At 47.0% G+C, this 20,310-nt stretch overlaps 2 protein-coding genes and 1 long non-coding RNA gene across 4 annotated transcripts in view; 2 read left to right on the plus strand and 1 right to left on the minus strand.

Moving 5' to 3' along the window:
• Window positions 1-20,310, minus strand: part of RXRB (retinoid X receptor beta) — a 371,934-nt gene that overhangs the window by 284,616 nt on the left and 67,008 nt on the right. The window lies entirely within an intron of this gene.
• On the plus strand, window positions 970-18,675 carry LOC148687233 (uncharacterized). The gene is made up of 2 exons (XR_015948574.1): window positions 970-1,166; window positions 18,359-18,675. It is a non-coding gene; the product is annotated as an uncharacterized LOC148687233 (long non-coding RNA).
• On the plus strand, window positions 11,770-18,526 carry LOC132591678 (uncharacterized). 2 transcript variants are annotated; one of them, XM_060271139.2, is made up of 3 exons: window positions 11,770-11,847; window positions 12,529-12,638; window positions 16,182-18,526. In XM_060271139.2, exon 3 carries the CDS (start codon window positions 16,262-16,264, stop codon window positions 17,666-17,668), a length of 1,407 nt encoding a protein of 468 aa, XP_060127122.2. In that variant the 5' UTR covers window positions 11,770-11,847; window positions 12,529-12,638; window positions 16,182-16,261; the 3' UTR covers window positions 17,669-18,526. The 2 variants fall into 2 exon arrangements, with proteins under 2 accessions (XP_060127122.2, XP_088520242.1); XM_088664116.1 differs by lacking the exon at window positions 12,529-12,638 and having other exon boundaries at window positions 11,782-11,847.

The raw sequence follows: 20,310 nt of genomic DNA on the forward strand, positions 1-20,310 counted from the left end.
GAATGCCCTCCCACCAGAGGTCAAAGAGAACAACAATTACCAGACCTTTAGAAGGCATCTTAAGGCAGCCCTGTTTAGGGAAGCTTTTAATGTTTGATGGATTTCTGTATTTTAGAACTTCTGTTTTTTGGGAAGCCGCCCAGAGTGGCTGGGGGAACCCGGCCAGATGGGCGGGGTATAAATAATAAATTATTATTATTATTATTATTATTATTATTATTATTATTATTATATATATAAAATACAGTACACTAATTTCTGAAAGATTAAAAGCTTCCCTAAACAGGGCTCCCTGTAACTTTGCTTCTCACAGTCAGGGAACCACCATCAGCCCCTAGGAGGAGACTCAGTGTCCCCGCTGAATGATGGGAGTGGAGACACTCTCTCAGGTTTAGGGCTTTAAAGGTCAAAGTTCCTTTTTTTTGGGGGGGGGGGGTTAAAGGCAAGGGTAAAAGGGAGAAATAATATCGCTTTGAATGAAAACAACCACAGAGAGACAACAACATCGATCAGGTGACATCAACCCACGATCTACCAAAAACTTGCGGGAATCTACCAGTAGATCGCGATCGACCTGTTGGGCATCCCTGAGATAGATGTTCTCAGTGAGGGAACAAGCAAAAATCCGTGGAGGAGGACCTCAGCATTGCAGGTGGAGATTACAGGGATGAACCGGGTGATGGGGGGGGGGGAGGGACAGGGATAGGTAATGGTTTGGAACAGGGTGGGGGGGGGAGACACAGGGATGCGCCTATGTAAACATAACACATGGAAAAACAGGGGGACTCTGAAGGTGAGGGGAGTCTGAAGTGGGACTCTGAGCCTCCATTTAACAGACTGAGCCACCGCAATGCAGGGCCAGCTAGTACCAATATAAATAATAAAGGTGATAACTGAAGCATTCAGATAACTTCAACAGTGTAAATAAGTTTTGATGGATGCAATAATGGAATACTGAATGGTTTGTTGTTGTTGTTGTTGTTTAGTCATTTAGTCGTGTCCGACTCTTCGTGACCCCATGGACCATAGCACGCCAGGCACTCCTGTCTTGCACTGCCTCCCGCAGTTTGGTCAAACTCATGTTCGTAGCTTCGAGAACACTGTCCAACCATCTCGTCCTCTGTCGTCCCCTTCTCCTAGTGCCCTCAATCTTTCCCAACATCAGGGTCTTTTCCAAGGATTCTTCTCTTCTCATGAGGTGGCCAAAGTATTGGAGCCTCAGCTTCACGATCTGTCCTTCCAGGGAGCACTCAGGGCTGATTTCCTTAAGAATGGATAGGTTTGATCTTCTTGCAGTCCATGGGACTCTCAAGAGTCTCCTCCAGCACCATAATTCAAAAGCATCAATTCTTCGGCGATCAGCCTTCTTTATGGTCCAGCTCTCACTTCCATACATCACTACTGGGAAAACCATAGCTTTAACTATACGGACCTTTGTTGGCAAGGTGATGTCTCTGCTTTTTAAGATGCTGTCTAGGTTTGTCATTGCTTTTCTCCCAAGAAGCAGGCGTCTTTTAATTTCGTGACTGCTGTCACCATCTGCAGTGATCAAGGAGCCCAAGAAGGTGAAATCTCTCACTGCCTCCATTTCTTCCCCTTCTATTTGCCAGGAGGTGATGGGACCAGTGGCCATGATCTTGGTTTTTTTGATGTTGAGCTTCAGACCATATTTTGCGCTCTCCTCTTTCACCCTCATTAAAAGGTTCTTTAATTCCTCCTCGCTTTCTGCCATCAAGGCTGTGTCATCTGCATACCTGAGGTTGTTGATATTTCTTCCGGCAATCTTAATTCCTGCTTGGGATTCATCTAGTCCAGCAGTTTATATAAAAAATGCAGATATTTGTGTTGTGCAAAATGAAGGGCCAATAAATGTATTATTGTCTAAGGTTTTGTGGGTTGCAGGCTGAGGACGTGGACTCTGGAGGAGGAAAGCTCACGCCACCATTATCCTGTGAGTCTCATTGTAGATTTTGTGTAGTTCTTCTGGAACTTGAATCACAATATATGAGCCGGAAAGCTGCCTGGCTCCCTCGGCCTGAAAGCGGAGATGAGCACCGCACACCATGGTCAAATTCAGCTGGACTTAACCGTCCAGGGGTCCTTTTACCTTTTACCTATATATAAACCCTGCATGCATTTCTATAGCACCCCCCACCCCTCCCCACCCCTATTTCTGGGTTGCTGTGCACATCATCATCACCATCATTGATCAACCATGCAGTGGAAATAAGAGCTAAAACCGGAAGCCTGGGAGAGGGGAGCCTCCCAGGTGGTCCTGTGTCTGGAGCACCCAGCGTCCGAGGCAACCGCTGGCCTTCGACATATGGGGGTGGGGGAAGTGGTCTCCCCGTTTCAGGGATCCCTCTGCCGAAGAACTTGGAGGAGTAGCAGATTCCTTGCCAGGAGGGAGAAGCCAAGGCAGCCCCTCCGCACATTCCCCCCCGCCAGGCCCAGGATGGAGAGGACTCTATCTCTCTCGGTCTCCCCGCTGCCAATGCCCTGCTGTGGAAAATGGGGGGGACGGGACTTGTCACAGTGTTCACCTGGCACTGCTCCCTGTCCTGCATTGCAGGATCCTGGTGCGAGTCAGGAGGGGGTCTTGCCCTCACAGCGGGGAGCCGAATGTGGGTTCCAACTGTTCTGCCCCTCCCCCCATTAGCAAAGCCCAAGTTCAAACACCAGCCCCTATTTTTAAAAGGCACGACACTGGACTACCCTTTAGGGTTGTTGTAAGTTACTCTTCCAAGCCCCAAACCCGTGTCAGGAATGATGATCCCAGAGATGCTCCCTCAGGCAATACCTGGGCTCCCGCTTTAGGGATCAGGGCTGCCCTCCCTCGTGCCCCAAACTCCCCCCTTGGGAGCCATTTCCTTATGTGGGGCTTGGAGGAGACATTGGGTGTGTGTGTGTGAGAGAGAATGAAGGGGGGGGGAGCAGACTGCCTGATGGAGGGGCAACACCCCCCCCCCCCATAATTGCAAAAATCCCTGTTACATCTGAAGAGGATTAAAAGAGAGGAAGGGGGACTGTCTCCTTCGTGCCCGGGGGGGACTTTTTGGGAGGGGGGGTCTCTTTCCCTGCCGCCTCCGGGGATCGAACCAGGGAGATTATCAGGAAAGAAACAAGATAACGGAGCTGGGTCAGTCCATGAAAATGTGGGGAAAATTTTTTTTTGTAAAAAGTTTTTTTAATATTTTTTTTACATGTTATGTTTGTGTACACATATCAAAGTGTTTTGGCAACAAAACAAATTATTCCCAGAATGCTTCATTCCAAAATGGCTGCCACCTGAATGTAGCACATGTTGCAAATGATTTTGTTTCTGAATTTAAACATACATTAAAGGTAAGATAAAATCTATTCAAACCATGAAAACAATGATTGTAATATGTCTATTGAAAGCTTAAAATGTCATCTTTCAATTGCAAATGGTCTATATTGCTCCAATTACATTCTTAATTGGTATTGATTGATGTTAATTATTGATGATTAAGCTGTAAAGTGAGTTACCAAAACAAGTTATTTTTAGAATATCTTTCTGAATTGGAGCTTCAGAATTAAACTTTTCTGCATTTTCCTTCTAGGCAGTAGATGCAATGTAATCATGTAAACATTTTAATTTTATGGTTACAGGTAGGTAGCCGTGTTGGTCTGGATCGAAGTAAAATAAAAAAATTCCTTCAGTAGCACCTTAAAGACCAACTAAGTTTTTATTTTGGTATGAGCTTTCGTGTGCATGCACACTTCTTCAGATACAGTGAAATGGAAGTTTCCAGGCACTTATGTAGAGAAGGGGTGGGGAGGGGTGGGGATGGGGAGGGGGGATCACTCAGAAGGGTGGTGGAAATGGGTGATTGACTGACTGATAGCTGTTGATGACCGCAAACGACTGCAAATGGTTTTGCATGAAAAAGCAAGGGTTGAGATGGCTGAAGATCGCTTATCATGTATAATGAGATAAGAACCCGATATCTCTGTTCAAACCAGGTCCCTCCATGGTTTTGAGCTTGGTGATAAGTTGCAATTCAGCAACTTCTCTTTCCAGTCTATTTCTGAAATTCTTTTGTAGTAAGACAGCTACTTTGAGATCTTGTATAGAATGTCCTGGGAGATTGAAGTGTTCTCCTACTGGTTTTTCTGTCTTCTGGTTCCTGATGTCAGATTTATGTCCATTTATCCTTTGGCGTAGGGTTTGGCCTGTTTGTCCAATATAGAGAGCTGAAGGGCACTGTTGGCATTTGATGGCATACACAATGTTAGAGGATGAGCAATTAAATAGTCCTGAGATGGTATGTTGGATGTTGTTGGGGCCAGTAATGGTGTTGTCTGGGTGTATGTGGCAGCAAAGTTGGCATCTGGGTTTATTGCAGGCTCTGGTACCAGTGTCCATGTTAAGTCTGGTGGTTGTATTATTGTGGGTGAGGAGTTGTTTAAGATTGGGTGGCTGTCTGTAGGCAATGAAAGGTCTTCCTCCCAGAGCTTGAGAAAGGGAGCGGTCATTGTCCAGGAGAGGCTGTAGATCTCTGATGATGCGTTGTACTGTTTTAGCTTGGGAGCTGTATGTGATGACTAGTGGTGTTCTGTTATTTTCTTTTTTGGGTCTGTCTTGCAGCAGGTTCTCTCTAGGTATCTGTCTGGCTCTGTTGATCTGTTGTTTAACTTCATCAGGTGGATATTTTAGTTCTAAAAAGGTTTGCTGTAGATCTCTTAGGTGAGATTCTCTGTCTGTAGAGTTGGAACAGATGCGGTTGTAACGTAAGGCCTGGCTGTATACGATGGATTGTTTGGTATGTTTGGGATGGTAGCTAGAAGCATGTAGATATGTTTGTCGGTCAGTTGGTTTTCTGTATAAGGTGGTGTCTATACGTCCATCCTGTATTTTTATAGTAGTGTCCAAAAAATGTATTTCTTGCATAGATTGGTTCATTGTTAGGTTGATGGTGGGGTGAAAGTCATTGAATGTCTGGTGGAAGGTTTCCAGGGTCTGTAAAATTTTAATTTTATGTTACACTTTGTGCCCTACAAACACTATCAAAATGTGTAACGTGAGTTACCGCAATTATGGTAACTCACATTACAGTGCTCACTGTGACGGTTTTGAATTGTTTTGGTATATTTTTCTTTTTCCAATAAACTTCCACATAATGTGTGCCTGTGTAAGTATCATTAAAACTATATGATGGCAATAAATTCTTTGCACAGTTGTATGCCAGGAAATTTTCCAGCATACAGTTCTGAATTTCCCAACTCCTTGATCTGTAAGGAACCAAAAGAAAGCTGTTGGCTGGGGAAATTTGACAAATGCAAAGGTGGCAAACAGAAACTTGATGAAGCTTTTGAAAATATTCCGGAATGTATTTCAGCAACTTGGAATATTTGGGGGGGAATGAATATGATAGGTTAAGCAAGATGGTGGTTGAGGGGAGTGCGAGAGACCTTGCTTGTCACATCAGAAGTATGACAGAAACTTTTATGCAGCACTGTTATATAAAAAGGGAACAAGCCAAAGCCTACCAAAAACAGAGAGAAGCAGTAGGACGAAAAGACTTTGATCAGAAGACTGCACTTATACAGGTTGACTTTTCGGGAAATTACAGCTGTGTGGCACAGGATGAAATTCAAAGTGCCCACTGGAAACAAAACCAAGTAAGCTTGTTTACTTGCTCAATGTGGTATAGTGGGAAGCACCACCCATTGGTTCTTGCTTCTGACAACCTAGATTATTCAAAGGAGACAGTGGTATGTTACAAAGATTTCATTTTGCCCAAAGAAGTTGACATAATTAATGTATGGTCTGATGGACCGAGCTCACAATTTAAGAACAAATATGTTGTGGCTGCAATTGCTGCTCTTGAAAAAAGCACCACAAGAAAATAAGGTGGAACTACTTTGCTACACCGCATGGCAAAGGCCCAGTTGATGGCATAGGAGGGACCATTAAGCGTCAAGTTTGGAATGCAGTGAGAGCAAGAAAGCAAATAGTTTCCAATGCCACTCAGTTTGTCACCACAGCAACTAAAGTCTCCATTGAAAGTAGTGGAGATGACACCAGGCCAAATCATTAAAAGAAACGCTACGCTGAATACAATGAATATTTTCAAAACTGCACAGCCAGTGAAGGTCATATCAAAGATGCACCATATTAAGATTCTGGAACACAAACCTATTTGCTCCATACTTTCTACAAATAGTGATGAGTAACTAAGCAGACCTGTGAAGTCATTGGCGTAATTTCCCCACCTACTATGGTTAATTCAAGTTAATTCTAAACTGTCTCTAATATTCATGTTTAAATAAATATTTGTCAAAATTTCCTAAATGACAAGAAAATAATTATTTACCTTCATAGAATTCCAATGCCCAAAATTATGATTTGAAAAGTAACATGAGTTACCATGTTATGTAACATGAGTTACCATGAGAAAAGTTATTCAATTAATAACTGTTGAAATTAGAAATGCCAGACCACTATGCTATGAAAGGCAAGGTTTCTGTAATACTCTTACCTAAAAAGTTTTTTTCTAAATTCATCATGGAGGAGGAAAAAGAAAAAACAGTGGGTGCATAAAATTAAGCTGTCCAATTCATGTAACGTGAGTTACCACACAAAAATAATTTTTATTTTTCATATTTTGAAATTAATATAAAAAAGGTAATAAGATTCTATAATAACCAGGTATGTATTATATACACAATTATTTTATTCAAGATTGCTTCTCAATTACTATGTTTGGTGTTGTGTATTGAGTCAAAGGATTTTATCTCTGTATTATTATTGTCTGTATTTGCATTAGGATAAAGTAACTGCCTTTTGGTTCCAGAAGGTACAGCTACTATTGGTTCATTTAAGCTGCTGTATTTGGATCCTCTGTCTCATTGGTTCCCTCCAAAAGGCAGCACTGTGATTGCCTGATATTGTTCCCTCCAAAATGTATCCCCTTCTAGCTAGTTCCCTGTCCCTATAAATGTAGCCTTCCTGCCCTCACAGTCAGTCTTGTTCACTTTAATAAAGAGCTGTTACTAGAGAACTGTCTCCAGCATGTTTGTCAAGAGAGCTGAAATCACAAACCCCACGTCACAACAACTGGCGACGAGGATGGGATCCGGAATGCTGAGGAGCGGTTAAACACAGCCCTGCCTCAGAGTCCGGATTGCAGCGTAGAACAAGACTCACTGGCCAGCTGAGAAGACGACCCTGCCCGCTAGGACAATGGAGAGTCCAAGGGTATTGGAGCCCTTCCAGCCATCAGAGCCCCACACGTGGGAAGACTACGTCGAACGCTTCGAGTTCTTTGCAGTGGCTCAAGGGATCACCGATGCCAGCAAAAGAAGGGCCACATTCCTGAGCTACTGTGGGCCCGAGACCTTCAAGCTGGCCAAGGCATTACTTGCTCCAGCGAAGCTGAGTGAGACATCTCTCAAAGATATTCTTGCCTGCCTAACAAGCCACTTGGCGCCTACTGAGACCAAGATGGCCCGGCAGATGGAGTTCCATAAGAGGCAGCAGCGTGCTGGGGAGTCTGTATCCGCATTTCTGGCTGAACTCCGGAAGCTCGCTCAGCACTGCGGCTTCCAAAATCTGGAAGAGACTCTCCTGGATCGGTTTATTGGTGGTCTGAGCAGCAAGAAAGCCAGAAGACGCATCGTGGCTAAAGAAGAGGTTACCCTTGCTTCAGCCTTGAAGGAGGCCACCGCCACAGAGAATTATGAAAGAGAGGAGCTTGATGCCAGTCGCAAGGCCACTAAGCCACAGATAGAAGTTGCGCATGCCATGGACGAGCTAGAGGCTACTCCGAGCCAGAGCCCAGTCCGTGGGGTCGAGTTGGTGCGTCAGGCCTGCACAGTGCACAAAGATCGCCGAGGCAGTTGCCCAGGTTGTGGCAGAAACCATGAGCAGAAGAGTTGTCGTTTCAGGGATGCTATGTGCCGGACGTGCGGAAAGACGGGTCACATCGCCAGGGTCTGTAGATCGGCGGTGTCGGGAGCGACAGGAGCACCTAGACTGGAGCATCGCAGACCGCCCACAGCACCTCATTTTCTAAAGGACTGCCACTACGTAACAGAGATCAACGGGAGGGCCGTGCAGTTTCCAGCGCAAGGCAAGGCACACGTCAAGGTGAGATTGAGGGTCAGCAGTGCGACATGGAGGTGGACTCCGGATCTGCATTCACCATCGTGTCGGACCAGACCGCGAAGACATTCTTCCCCAGGGGTAAGTTGCCCCCTCTGGAGCCCTTCCCGGCAACCTTGCAGTCGTACTCAGCAGGCCGCATCCATGTTATGGGAATGTGTGCCGTGAGAGTACAGTTCCGGGACAAACAGGCTGTACTCAAACTGGTGATTGCGAAGGGCAGTCGCCCCAGTCTCCTGGGCACTGACTGGTTCCCTGCCCTGGGACTGAGTATCTCAGGGCTAAATTCAATCCAAACCTGCCCTGAGATGAGCGAGGCATTATGCAAGGAATTTGCTGGTCTCTTTAATGGAAAACTGGGGTGTTATAAAGGGCCCCCAGTTGACTTCGAGTTGGATCCCGGGGTGGCCCCAATCCGACTCAAACCAAGGCGAGTGCCATTTGCACTGCAACCCAAGATCGAGGCAGAGCTGGATAAATTGGTCAAGCAGGGAGTTCTCTCACCCGTGGACTCTGCTAAGTGGGAGACTCCAATCGTCACGCCCCTTAAAGCAAATGGGGAAGTCAGGATATGTGCAGATTACAAATGTACTATCAATAAGGCACTCAGGGGAAACTCATACCCCATTCCAGTCATATCACATCTGTTGGCTAAACTGGATGGGGGCAAGGTGTTCGCCAAAATTGACCTGGCACAAGCTTACCAACAGCTGCCAGTAACCCCACAATCAGCGGAAGCACAGACTATTGTCACACATAAAGGGGCGTTCAGAGTTAACAGATTACAGTTCGGAGTTTGTGTGGCCCCAGGGATTTTTCAAGGGCTCATGGAACGCCTGTTAAGAGGTCTGCCGGGGGTCTTGCCATTTTTTGATGACGTTTTGATTGCTGGAAAAGACCCACAGGAACTGGTTGCGCGTGTCCGTGCAGTGTTGCTCAAGTTCAAGGAGGTGGGGTTGCAACTGAAAAAAGAAAAATGCAGTTTTTGGGTGCCAACTGTGGATTTCTTGGGGTTTAAAATTGATGCATCAGGCATCCACCCCACAGATGCTAAGATTAAGGCCATCATCGAGGCACCACGACCACAGAACAAGACGGAGTTGCAGTCATTCCTGGGACTTATTAACTTTTATCATTTGTTCTTACCCCAGAAAGCTTCGGTAGCTGAACCATTACATAGACTTTTGCAGAAAAAGAATGTGTGGCGATGGGGGAGGGAGCAGCAGAAGGCTTTTGACTCCTTGCGAGAAATGCTGAGTAGCAGGAGCGTCCTTGCTCATTATGATGAGTCGAAGCCGCTGGTCCTGGCATGTGATGCCTCTCAATACGGCCTGGGGGCTGTGCTGAGTCATAGGGAACCGGATGGGTCGGAAAAGCCCATCTCTTTCTATTCCCGTACGTTGTCACCCACGGAGCGCAACTATGCTCAAATTGATAAAGAGGCACTAGCAATTGTGTCAGGAATCAAAAGGTTCTATGATTATTTGTACGGTCGCCATTTCTCCATTGAAACGGACCACAAACCACTGTTAGGGTTGTTCAACCCAAACAAACAAACGCCACAAATTCTCTCCCCCAGAATGTTGCGTTGGTCAATATTCCTGAATGGGTTCCAGTACACCTTGACCCATGTGCCGGGGAAACAGTTGTGCCACGCTGATGCGCTGAGTCGATTGCCCCTTCCTGGCGGGAGCAATGAGGATCCTGCTCCAGCGGAGCACATTATAATGCTAGAAACACTTCCGGGGGCTCCTGTAACAGCTACTGATATAGCTGAGAAAACGAGGAAAGATGCTGTTCTCTCCCGTGTGCTCACTTGGGTGGGGAGGGGGTGGCCTGGTGGTCCGCATGAAGAAAAATTCAGGCCTTATGCGACAAGGCAGCACGAATTGTCCATGCATAAGGGTTGTCTCCTATGGGGAGATAGGGTGATCATCCCAGCACCACTGAGAAACAGGGTTCTTGAGACGCTTCACATGGGACACCCGGGAATGGTCAGGATGAAGTCGCTAGCCCGATGTTATGTGTGGTGGCCTGGAATGGACCAGAACATAGAACAATGGGTACGAACATGCAAGGCATGCCAAGAGGTGCGGCCAGAAGTGGCCAGAGCACCAGTCCACTGGTGGGAGCAGTCCAGGACTCCCTGGAGCCGGCTGCACATAGATTTTGCTGGGCCATTCCAAGGGAAGGTCTTTTTGGTTATCGTTGATGCATATTCCAAATGGTTAGAAGTGGCGATGGTCCCTAGCATGGCATCAGCTGCCGTAATCAAGGTGTTGAGGCAGCTGTTTGCAACCCACGGGTTACCGGAGACCATTGTATCAGATAATGGGGCAGCTTTTGTATCCCAAGAATTCAGGGCATTCTTGGCTGATAACTTCATAAGAGGGGTCACATCCGCGCCCTTTCACCCATCCTCCAATGGGCAGGCTGAGCGCATGGTAAGAACAGCCAAAGAATCCATTGCGCACTTAATGGAGGGTAACTGGTCGGCTCGCATTGCACGAATGTTATTTTTGCAGCATGCGACGCCGTGTACTGCGACGGGCAAGTCGCCAGCCGAGCTGCTCTTAGGTAGAAGACTGGTAACGGTGCTGGATTATGTCCACCCAGATAAAATGCCAAACCGTAATTCAAGAGCAACCCCCCAGGCTGAGACTGACACAACAAGGTATCTCGCCCCTGAAGATCTGGTCTGGGTGAGGAACTATTCACGAGGTCCGCGGTGGGTGGCCGGTGTGATCACCCGGGCTAGTGGACCTGTGTCCTATTATGTGACCTTGGAAAATGGGCAAGTTTGGAAGAGACATATAGATCAGCTGAGGCGCCGGGCGCTCAGCAGGGAGGAGTCAGATAATTCATCCCTGGCTAATGACGCACAGCTGCGAGACCAGAGTGAAGATGGCCCAGAGGTGCAGTCACCAGGGGCTTCATCAAATGAACCAGGGTCTGCTAGTCCTCAGGATGACGAGGTACAGGTAGGGGACCCTGAGATGTCTGGGACTCCATCTGTTCCTGATGAAACCCCTATAGCAGCCCCTCCACCACAGGTAACACCCAATCCAGAACCTGCAACACCTGTTGTCAGGAGATCAAGTAGAAGTTGTAGGACCCCACAGTACCTGAGGGATTATGTCTGCTGTGCTCACTAGGGGGGGAGGGGTGTTGTGTATTGAGTCAAAGGATTTTATCTCTGTATTATTATTGTCTGTATTTGCATTAGGATAAAGTAACTGCCTTTTGGTTCCAGAAGGTACAGCTACTATTGGTTCATTTAAGCTGCTGTATTTGGATCCTCTGTCTCATTGGTTCCCTCCAAAAGGCAGCACTGTGATTGCCTGATATTGTTCCCTCCAAAATGTATCCCCTTCTAGCTAGTTCCCTGTCCCTATAAATGTAGCCTTCCTGCCCTCACAGTCAGTCTTGTTCACTTTAATAAAGAGCTGTTACTAGAGAACTGTCTCCAGCATGTTTGTCAAGAGAGCTGAAATCACAAACCCCACGTCACAACATTTAGATATTACTTAATTGTCGCAATCATAAGTCAAATGTAACGTGAGTTACCATGGATTTACCCAGCTTGTTTGGAAGGAGGAGAATTTGGGTCAGTGAGCTCCGCTTCCTAGAGAGGCAGGGAGGTTTGGGAGCCAAGGGGGGAGGGGGAGGGGCCGCCATTCACATTCCCAGAAGAGGAGCAGGTCTGCAAAAAAGAGGTGCAGAATATAGATATATTGGGGGGGAGGGATTTAGGGTTGTGGGGAGGGGGAGGTGAATGCGCTGTTTCTCCCCCTGTTCTGTAGGGCAGCTGGGAAGGGATAGCAGGAATTGGGACGGGGGGGGGAGTAAAGTAAGGGAGTTCCCCCCCTCCCCTTTCCCTCTCTGGAAGGGCTGAGACCTGAACCCAGGCTCCAGTTCCGCGCCCCTCTGAGAATTCCTGGTTCCCCCTGGCAAAAATCCCTGGGGCGCTTTTGACTCCGCGGCTTGGTGGGTCCCTTTTGTCTAGAGATGGGGAGTCCACGGAAGGGTTAAAGGGGGCGAGAGAGGCCTGGATAGAGACCCCCCCTATCCCTCCTCTCCCCCCTCCCTGCTCTTCTTGCGAGGATCCTCCGGATGGAGAGGTGGGGGCGCTTGGGAGAGATTTGGCAGGAAGGCTGAGCCGGCCAGGGGGGCCTCTGGGCGAAGGGGAGACTGGGGGCGGAGGGAGGAGGGCAGAGGAAGTTGGGGGGGCTGAGGGAGGGAGGGAAGCATTCCTGGGGGAGGGATCAAAGTCAGCATTGGCAGGAGGTGGAGAGAGAGAGAGAGAGAGAGAGAGAGAGAGAGAGAGAGAGAGAGAGAGAGAGAGAGAGAGAGAGAGATTTGGGGGCTGCCTGACTTGACTTCTCCCTCCTGCCCAGGAATCTGCCATGACTTCAAGTCGACCAGGGAGAGATCCCTGAAGAGGAGGCCTGATCCACCCACCCTCTCCTCCCTTCAATCTCAGTCCTTGCCCTGCCAGAAGTCCCAGGTCAGCTCCTGCATGGGGCGCTGGGGGCTGTTATAGGGAGTCCAACCATGGGGGGGGGGAGAGGAAAGGGAGGAAGCCCACTTTATTCTTTCCGCCCTTTGAGGCTTCTGTCTTGGCAACTACAGTCTCACCCACATGCCTGTGTCTCTGTGGAGAAGCATTTAAAGGGTTCCTACCCAGAGATACCTGTGCCCAACTCCTCCTTCTTAAATCTGTGGGATTTAACGGATTGGGAAGATTGTTATGGAAATGGTTGGGGTTCCTCCCACCCCCCAGCCTGTGTAATTATTACTACAATTGTTATTTTTATTTAATTATTGAATCTATTAGTAGCTTTCTCCTGCCCAGGGCAGCCCAAAGTGACTTACAACCAGTAGTAGTACTAGTAGTAGTTGTTGTTATGCTCCACAGTGAGACTCCTAGGTCTTCTTTGTCACATTTCCTGTATTTGGGGGGGGGCAGATAGAAGGCTGTTCTCAGGGCCTGCTCCACCGTGAGGGAGACTGAGGCTGCCCCCTCAGGCAGCGGATGCTGAGAGGGGCAAGGAGGGGACTGAGCTGAGTGCCATTTGGCCTGCCCTGATTTCACCCTCTATCCTCTCATCCAGTGGAAGGTGCTGTCCCATTGCCAGTGACCTAATAATAATAATAATAATAATTTATTTTTACCCCGCCCATCTGGTTGGGTTTCCCTCTCTGGAAGGGCTGAGACTTGAACCCAGGCCCCAGTTCTGTTCCCCCTGGAAGAAATCCCTGGGGCGCTTTTGACTCCCTCCTCTCCCCCCCTCCTTGCTCATCTGTCGAGGCTCCTCCGGATGGAGAGGTGGGGGCGCTTGCTTGGGAGAGATTTGGCAGGAAGGCTGAGCGGCCAGGGGGGCCTCTGGGCAAAGGGGAGACTGGGGGGTGGAGGGCAGAGGAAGTTGGGGGGCAGAGGGAGGGAGGGAAGCATCCCTGGGGGAGGGATCAATGCCAGCATTGACAGGAGGTGGGAAAAGAAAGAGAGAGAGAGAGAGAGAGAGAGAGAGAGAGAGAGAGAGAGAGAGAGAGAGAGAGAGATTTCGGGGCTGCCTGACTTGACTTCTCCCTTTTGCCTAGGAATCTGCCATGATTTCTAGTCGACCAGGGAGAGATCCCTGAACAGGAGGCCTGATCCACCCGCCATCTCCTCCCTAGAAGCTCAGTCCTTGCCCTCCCATAAGTCCCAGGTCAGCTCCTGCATGGGGCGCTGGGGGCTGTTATAGGGAGTCTAACCAGGGGGAGGAGAGGAAAGGGAGGAAGCCCCCTTTATTCTTTCCGCCCTTTGAGGCTTCTGTCTTGGCAACTACTACCCAGAGATAACTCTACGAAACTCCTTCTCTCCATTCCACCAGGTTTCCATTATTCCCACTATATCAGATCTCATGGCTGTGGGATTTAAGGGATTGGAAAGATTGCTATGGAAATGGGTGGGTCCCCGTGTTCCCCCCTCAAGAGCCTGCATTATTATTATTACTATTGCAATTTCAATTTCTATTGTTGTTATTGTTATTTATTGAACCTATTAGTTTATTTATCTTGCCCAGGGCAGCCCAAACTTACAATCTCTTATCATTATCATTTTGTTCCTGATAAGGTGACACTCCAAGGTCTTCTTTGTCACGTTTCCTGTATTGGGGGGGGGCAGAGAGAAGGCTGTTCTCAGGGCCTGCTCCACGGTGAGGGAGACTGAGGCAGCCCCCTCAGGCAGCAGATGCAGAGAGGGGCAAGGAGGGGACAGCGCTGAGTGCCATTTGGCCTGCCCTGATTTCACCCTCTATCCTCTCATCCAGTGGAAGGTGCTGTCCCATTGCCAGTGTCCTAGACACAATGCAGCAGTCTCGGGAAGTCAGTGGTGCAGGATTATTTGGGAATGTGTGCAGTTGGACTATATTAGGAAGATCTTGGAGATGTTGGAAGGAGGAGGAAATGAAATACAGATATTCAGCATTTTCAGGGGAGGAGGAAGATGGCGAAAGTGTGTCCCACCAGATAAGGCTCCCATCATCCCTGGCCATATGCCATCTTTCCTTGGGATGATGGTACTTTGTGTCCAACCACATCTGGAGGGCCAGAGATGCCTCACCTCAGCATAGAAGGTTCCCCTAGGGCAGTGGTGTCCAAACTTTTTTCAAAGAGGGCCAGATTTGATGAAGTGAAGGGCTTTGAGGGCCAACCAAAGTTGTTGACCTTTTTTAGGGTTGAACTTTTTAAAGGCTTGTTCCCCAGGAACTAAACTGCCATAGGGGCCGGATTAGGCCCTCGAAATGGACTTTGGACATGCCTGACCTATGGGCTCAGGGGCCCACTTACTTGGGAGTTGGTGGAACTGGATCTTAAGGGTTCTTGAGACCCTAACACTATAAATCCACGGTGTCCACACTCAGTAGCGTAGAAACCTCTGCCGGCCCCTGGGAAAGAGCTTTTTTAAGGAAAACATTCGCCCCCAAAGTTGCTTGCTTAGGAAGGTATAGTGGGTCTTCTCAACCTGCAGCGCCAGGTCTGCCCCTCCCCCACCCTGCCTTCCTCCGCTGCTGCCCACACTAAAGGTGTGTCTGGATGAAATCCCAAAAGATTTCTGGCTCCTATTCAAAGAGGTCCAGTTGATATTCCAGAATAACGTTTGGTTAAGATTCTGAGTCACAATCGTAGTTGAGAAATACTTCCTTTCTCCAGAGTTATCTTCTTTCTTTCCTTTCCCACAATCGGTGTTCTTCACCTTTAATATTCACCTTTTTCAGTGTCACACATATTTTTATCTTGTGATCTTCAGATGCAGAGCGATATACAAATTTACTAAATAATTCCCAGTAGGAGCAGAGATAGTATATCCAAAAGCCCTTGCCCAGCCAGTACAAATGAGGAAGAACAGTGAGAGAGGCCTGGACAAGGAATCTCCACTAAGATAGTCCAGTGTCAGGAGACGGGTGCAAGACCAGGCGGCATATAATTATAGCGAATAATAATTGGGTTGGATGTTTTAATCTGGGATTCCCAGCAGTCAGGCTCCAGCTGCTTTCCTTCTGCATCTCCAGCTCTCTCCATGCAATAATGCAAGGCTGAGAGATGGAGGTCCAACCCCAAAAACATTCTCCTACCTGAGCACTCCTTCAGCCAACCACAAGACTTATATATGAGTCTCAAAAAATGGTCAATATGCACCTCCTGAGAACAAAGGGACCGTCCAGGTGATTAATAAAGATCTAGAGGTCAAAGGGGACAAAATGTGGCCCAAGGGCTGGAGAATTATTATGCAGAGGATGAATAACTTCATTATGAACTTGGGACCCTGATGAATAGTGGGCAGGTTCATGGACATTTCCTGTGAGAAGTCACTTTTTATACAAAGTAAACCCCACAGTTCAACCATATTATAATGCTTCTGAAATGCATGACCATTATTTGACATTCTTTCATTTGTATTTCCTAAAACCTGGGAATTTACGGAGGACAGGAGAGAATGCATAAGATGTTAAAATAAGAGCAGGTCCTAAGTGATGTGTGTAATATTCTTTTGTTCTCTCCCTAGAAAACAAATAGGATGTCCCCCCCCCCCCGTCAAAAGCAGACAACGGAGAGGGCAGTCAGAATTCTGGGGGGCCATGTCCAATGGGAATAACGAAGAAACCATTTAAATTCATGGAGTGTGAAAAAAGAGAGGAGAACCAATTTGAAAGTATGGAGTTTGGGAAGAGCTTCACTGACAGTGAAACACTTAGAAAACATCAACAGACTCACACTGGGGAGAAACCATTTAAATGCATGGTGTGTGGGAAAAGCTTTGGTTGGAGTTCAAACCTTCGTATACATAAACACACTCACACAGGGGAGAAACCATATAAATGCATGGAGTGTGGAAAGAGCTTCAGTCAGATTGGACACCTTAGAAACCATCAACGAACCCACACAGGGGAAAAACCATATCAATGTAGGGAGTGTGGAAAGAGCTTCACTGATAGTGGAACATTTAGAAAACATCAATGGACCCACATAGGCGAGAAACCATTCAAATGCATGGAATGTGTAAAGAGCTTCAGTAGCAGTGGAACACTTAGAATCCATCAACGGGTTCACACAGGGGAGAAACCATTTAAATGCATGGAGTGTGGAAAGAGCTTCAGTCAGAGTAGAAACCTGAAAATTCATCAACAAACTCACACTGGGGAAAAACCATATAAATGTATTGATTGTGGAAAGAGCTTCACTTATAGTAGAGCACTAAGAAGACATGAACGTACTCACACAGGGGAGAAACCATTTGAATGCATGGAATGTGGAAAGAGCTTTATTGATGGTTCATCACTTAGTATCCATCATCAAACTCACACAGGGGAAAAACCATTTGAATGTATGGAGTGTGGAAAGGGCTTCAGTCAGAGTGGAGCACTAAGAAGACATGAACGGACTCACACAGGGGAGAAACCATTTAAATGCATGGAATGTGGAAAGAGCTTTATTGATGGTTCATCACTTAGTATCCATCATCAAACTCACACAGGGGAAAAACCATTTGAATGTATGGAGTGTGGAAAGAGCTTCAGTCAGAGTGAACACCTTAGAATCCATCAACGGACTCACACAGGAGAGAAACCATTTAATTGCATGGAATGTGGAAAGAGCTTCGCTGATCGTGGAGCACTTAGAATCCACCATCGAATTCACACAGGGGAAAAACCATATAAATGTATGGAGTGTGGAAAGAGCTTCACTGATAGTGGAACATTTAGAAAACATCAACGGACCCACACGGGGGAGAAACCATACAAATGCATGGAATGTGGAAAGAGTTTTATTGATAGTAGAACACTTAAAATTCATCAACGGAGTCACACAGGGGAGAAACCATTTCAATGTATGGAGTGTGGAAAGGGCTTCAGTGCGTGTGGAAGGCTTAGAATTCATCAACGGATTCACACAGGGGAGAAACCATTTAAATGCATGGAGTGTGGAAAGAGCTTTAATCGTAGCTCAAACCTTAGAAGACATCAACAGACTCACTTGGGGACAAGCAAATAAATGTATGGAGTGTGGAAAGAGCTTCAATATAAGTGGAAACCTTAGCAAACATCAGCGAACTCAAAATGGGAAAACCACTTATATGGAGCGTAATTATATGGAACGTATAGCTTCAGCCCTGATGTTCTTACAAAAAATCAATGGACTCACAAGTAGGAAAAGCTTTAAGAGTTGAAACCCTACAATCCGCAAACTGAAAAATCATAAATGCTTTGAATCGAAGGAGTTTGGGAAGTGCTTCAATTACTTTATATATATATATATAATTTTATTTATATATAATTTTATTCACAAATTGTATTCAAAAATGGAAGCATTCACTTCCGGGTTGTTGGTGTTCGAAAGCCCCTAACGTTTGACTTCCGAAGCATTCGACAACCGAGATTCCACTGGGTACCCAGCAATAGTGTGTTTTCCAATGATATCCATTTTTTTAACCAACACAAAGAGGCTGCCTCACAGTAGAAAATCTAGCAGTGCGAACCCAACTCTATTTTTGTTGTTGTTGTTGTTGTTTAGTCGTGTCCAACTCTTCGTGACCCCATGGACCATAGCACGCCAGGCACTCCTGTCTTCCACTGCCTCCCGCAGTTTGGTCAAACTCATGTTCGTAGCTTCGAGAACACTGTCCAACCATCTTGTCCTCTGTCTCCCCTTCTCCTAGTGCCCTCAATCTTTCCCAACATCAAGGTCTTTTCCAAGGATTCTTCTCTTCTCATGAGGTGGCCAAAGTATTGTTGGTACTCTATTTTTAGTATCTATCAAAAATTTATACTTTATCTCTGCCATTTGTTAAAGCAGCTTGTATTATTTATTATTGGTATCATTTAGAATAAAAACAGTATCTTAGGTAAAACATTCCTCTTTATGGTTGAAATCTTTTATAAAATCCTCCTCCCCTATATTTCCAAATGCTTTTAAATGTGTTTTTATACCTTGACATAATTGGAATATGTTGTGATTCGGTGTTTTTCAAATAAACCCTTATTTAGTCTCCATCTATACAATGAACTCTTTTCACCCCTCATTATCACCCATGTTGAGATTTGATCTGATATAGTTCTTGGTTGGATCTCTACAGGCAGTTCCTTCAATATCCTGATCATGTTTCTTCTTCCCGCAGAATCCTTTGAATCAGATGAACATGTTTTGTTCTAATGGGTGACTGAATCTCCAAGCATCTAGTACATGGGTCAGCAAACTAAGGCCCGTGGGTCGGATCAGGCACAATTGCTTTCTAGAACTGGCCTGCAGACAGTCCAGGAATCGCCGCGTGGATTGCCAGCACACACATTCTTTCCCTCTCCGTCCCTCCCCCTCACACGGCGGCGCTTTTCTCCTCAGGGACGGAGCAATCTTGCCCCACGCCGGGCACCATCGACGACGGGAGTTGGCTCACCCACCTGCCCGCTTCAGCAGGGCGGTGCTGTCAAGGGGGCGTGTGACGCTGGCTGCCGGCTGCTGTTGCGTTTTCCTCCTGCTCCTCCCTCTCCCTCAGTCTGCCCTTCTTTCCTTTTCCACACCCCTTCTCTGCGCCGCTTCCTCACACGCTTTCTTCATCACCGCCTCCCTCCCTCCCTCATTCCTCACATGGCAGGATTCCCCCCCCCCGCCACAACAATCAAATGGCAGATGCCGAAAATTGCTCACCCACCGGAAAGAAATGTGAGCCTGAGTTTTTAAGTGGCGATTGGCCACTTGATTGTTGGCGCGGGGGGGGGGGGATGCTGAAAATAGCTCACCCGCCGGAACGAAGTGCGAGCCCGAGATTGTAAGCAGTGATTGTAAGTGATGCAAGAGGCTGTGTGCTGTGTTCTGGTGGGTGAGCAATTTTCTGCATTCGCCCCAAATAATCCTCCCCAAAAGCTCAATCTCCCCTATTTTGTAAATTTTGAGGGCCCCCCGTCTTATACACGGAAAAATGTGGTGCATAAAAGAATTCCCTTCTGGGAATTCCCAATTAAAGGGAATTGAATTCTTCTTGAGCGTATCACTTACCTTCCAAGTTGCGGACTGCAGAATCTGGGACCGGCAGCCATTTTACACTGGAAGTTGCGTCGATGTAACTTCCGGTGTTGCTTTGCCCTTTTATGGGCACCCAAAATGGCCGCCGCCGGCTTCAAAAGTCGCTTGTACGCATGTCAGGAAGTGTGCCGACGCAACTTCCGGTGTCGCTTCGCCCATCTATGGGCACCAAAATGGCCGCCGCCAACACCGGAAGTCACATCTATGCACTTCCGGACATGTGTAGATGCGACTTTTGAAGCTGGCGGCGGCCATTTTTGGTGCCCATAGAAGGGCAAATCGGAAAGGAAAAAAATGGCCCCAGCAGGAGAAAATAATGGAGAAAAACGGGAGACGAAGTGATACGGGGGACCACCGGGAAAAGGTAAGAAAAAAAGGGGTTTTCCCGGGGAAAACGGGAGACTTGGCAGCTATGGTGTATCAGCCAGAAACGTATGGTTGGTTTCTTTCTTCAGCAATCTTGAGAGTATCTCTTTTAACACTATAAACCTTTGACTACCCATTTCTAAGTTTTTATGGTAGTGTGTTTGGAGATCTTTGGTTGATCTTGAGTTTCATAAATCAGTCAAACTCCTGGTAGTTTATTTGCTTTTGCGTAAACCCATGGGTAGGCAAAC

The sequence above is a fragment of the Zootoca vivipara genome, chromosome 2, assembly GCF_965207765.1.
Source record: "Zootoca vivipara chromosome 2, rZooViv2.hap1.1, whole genome shotgun sequence".
NCBI classification, from domain to species: Eukaryota; Metazoa; Chordata; class Lepidosauria; order Squamata; family Lacertidae; genus Zootoca; species Zootoca vivipara.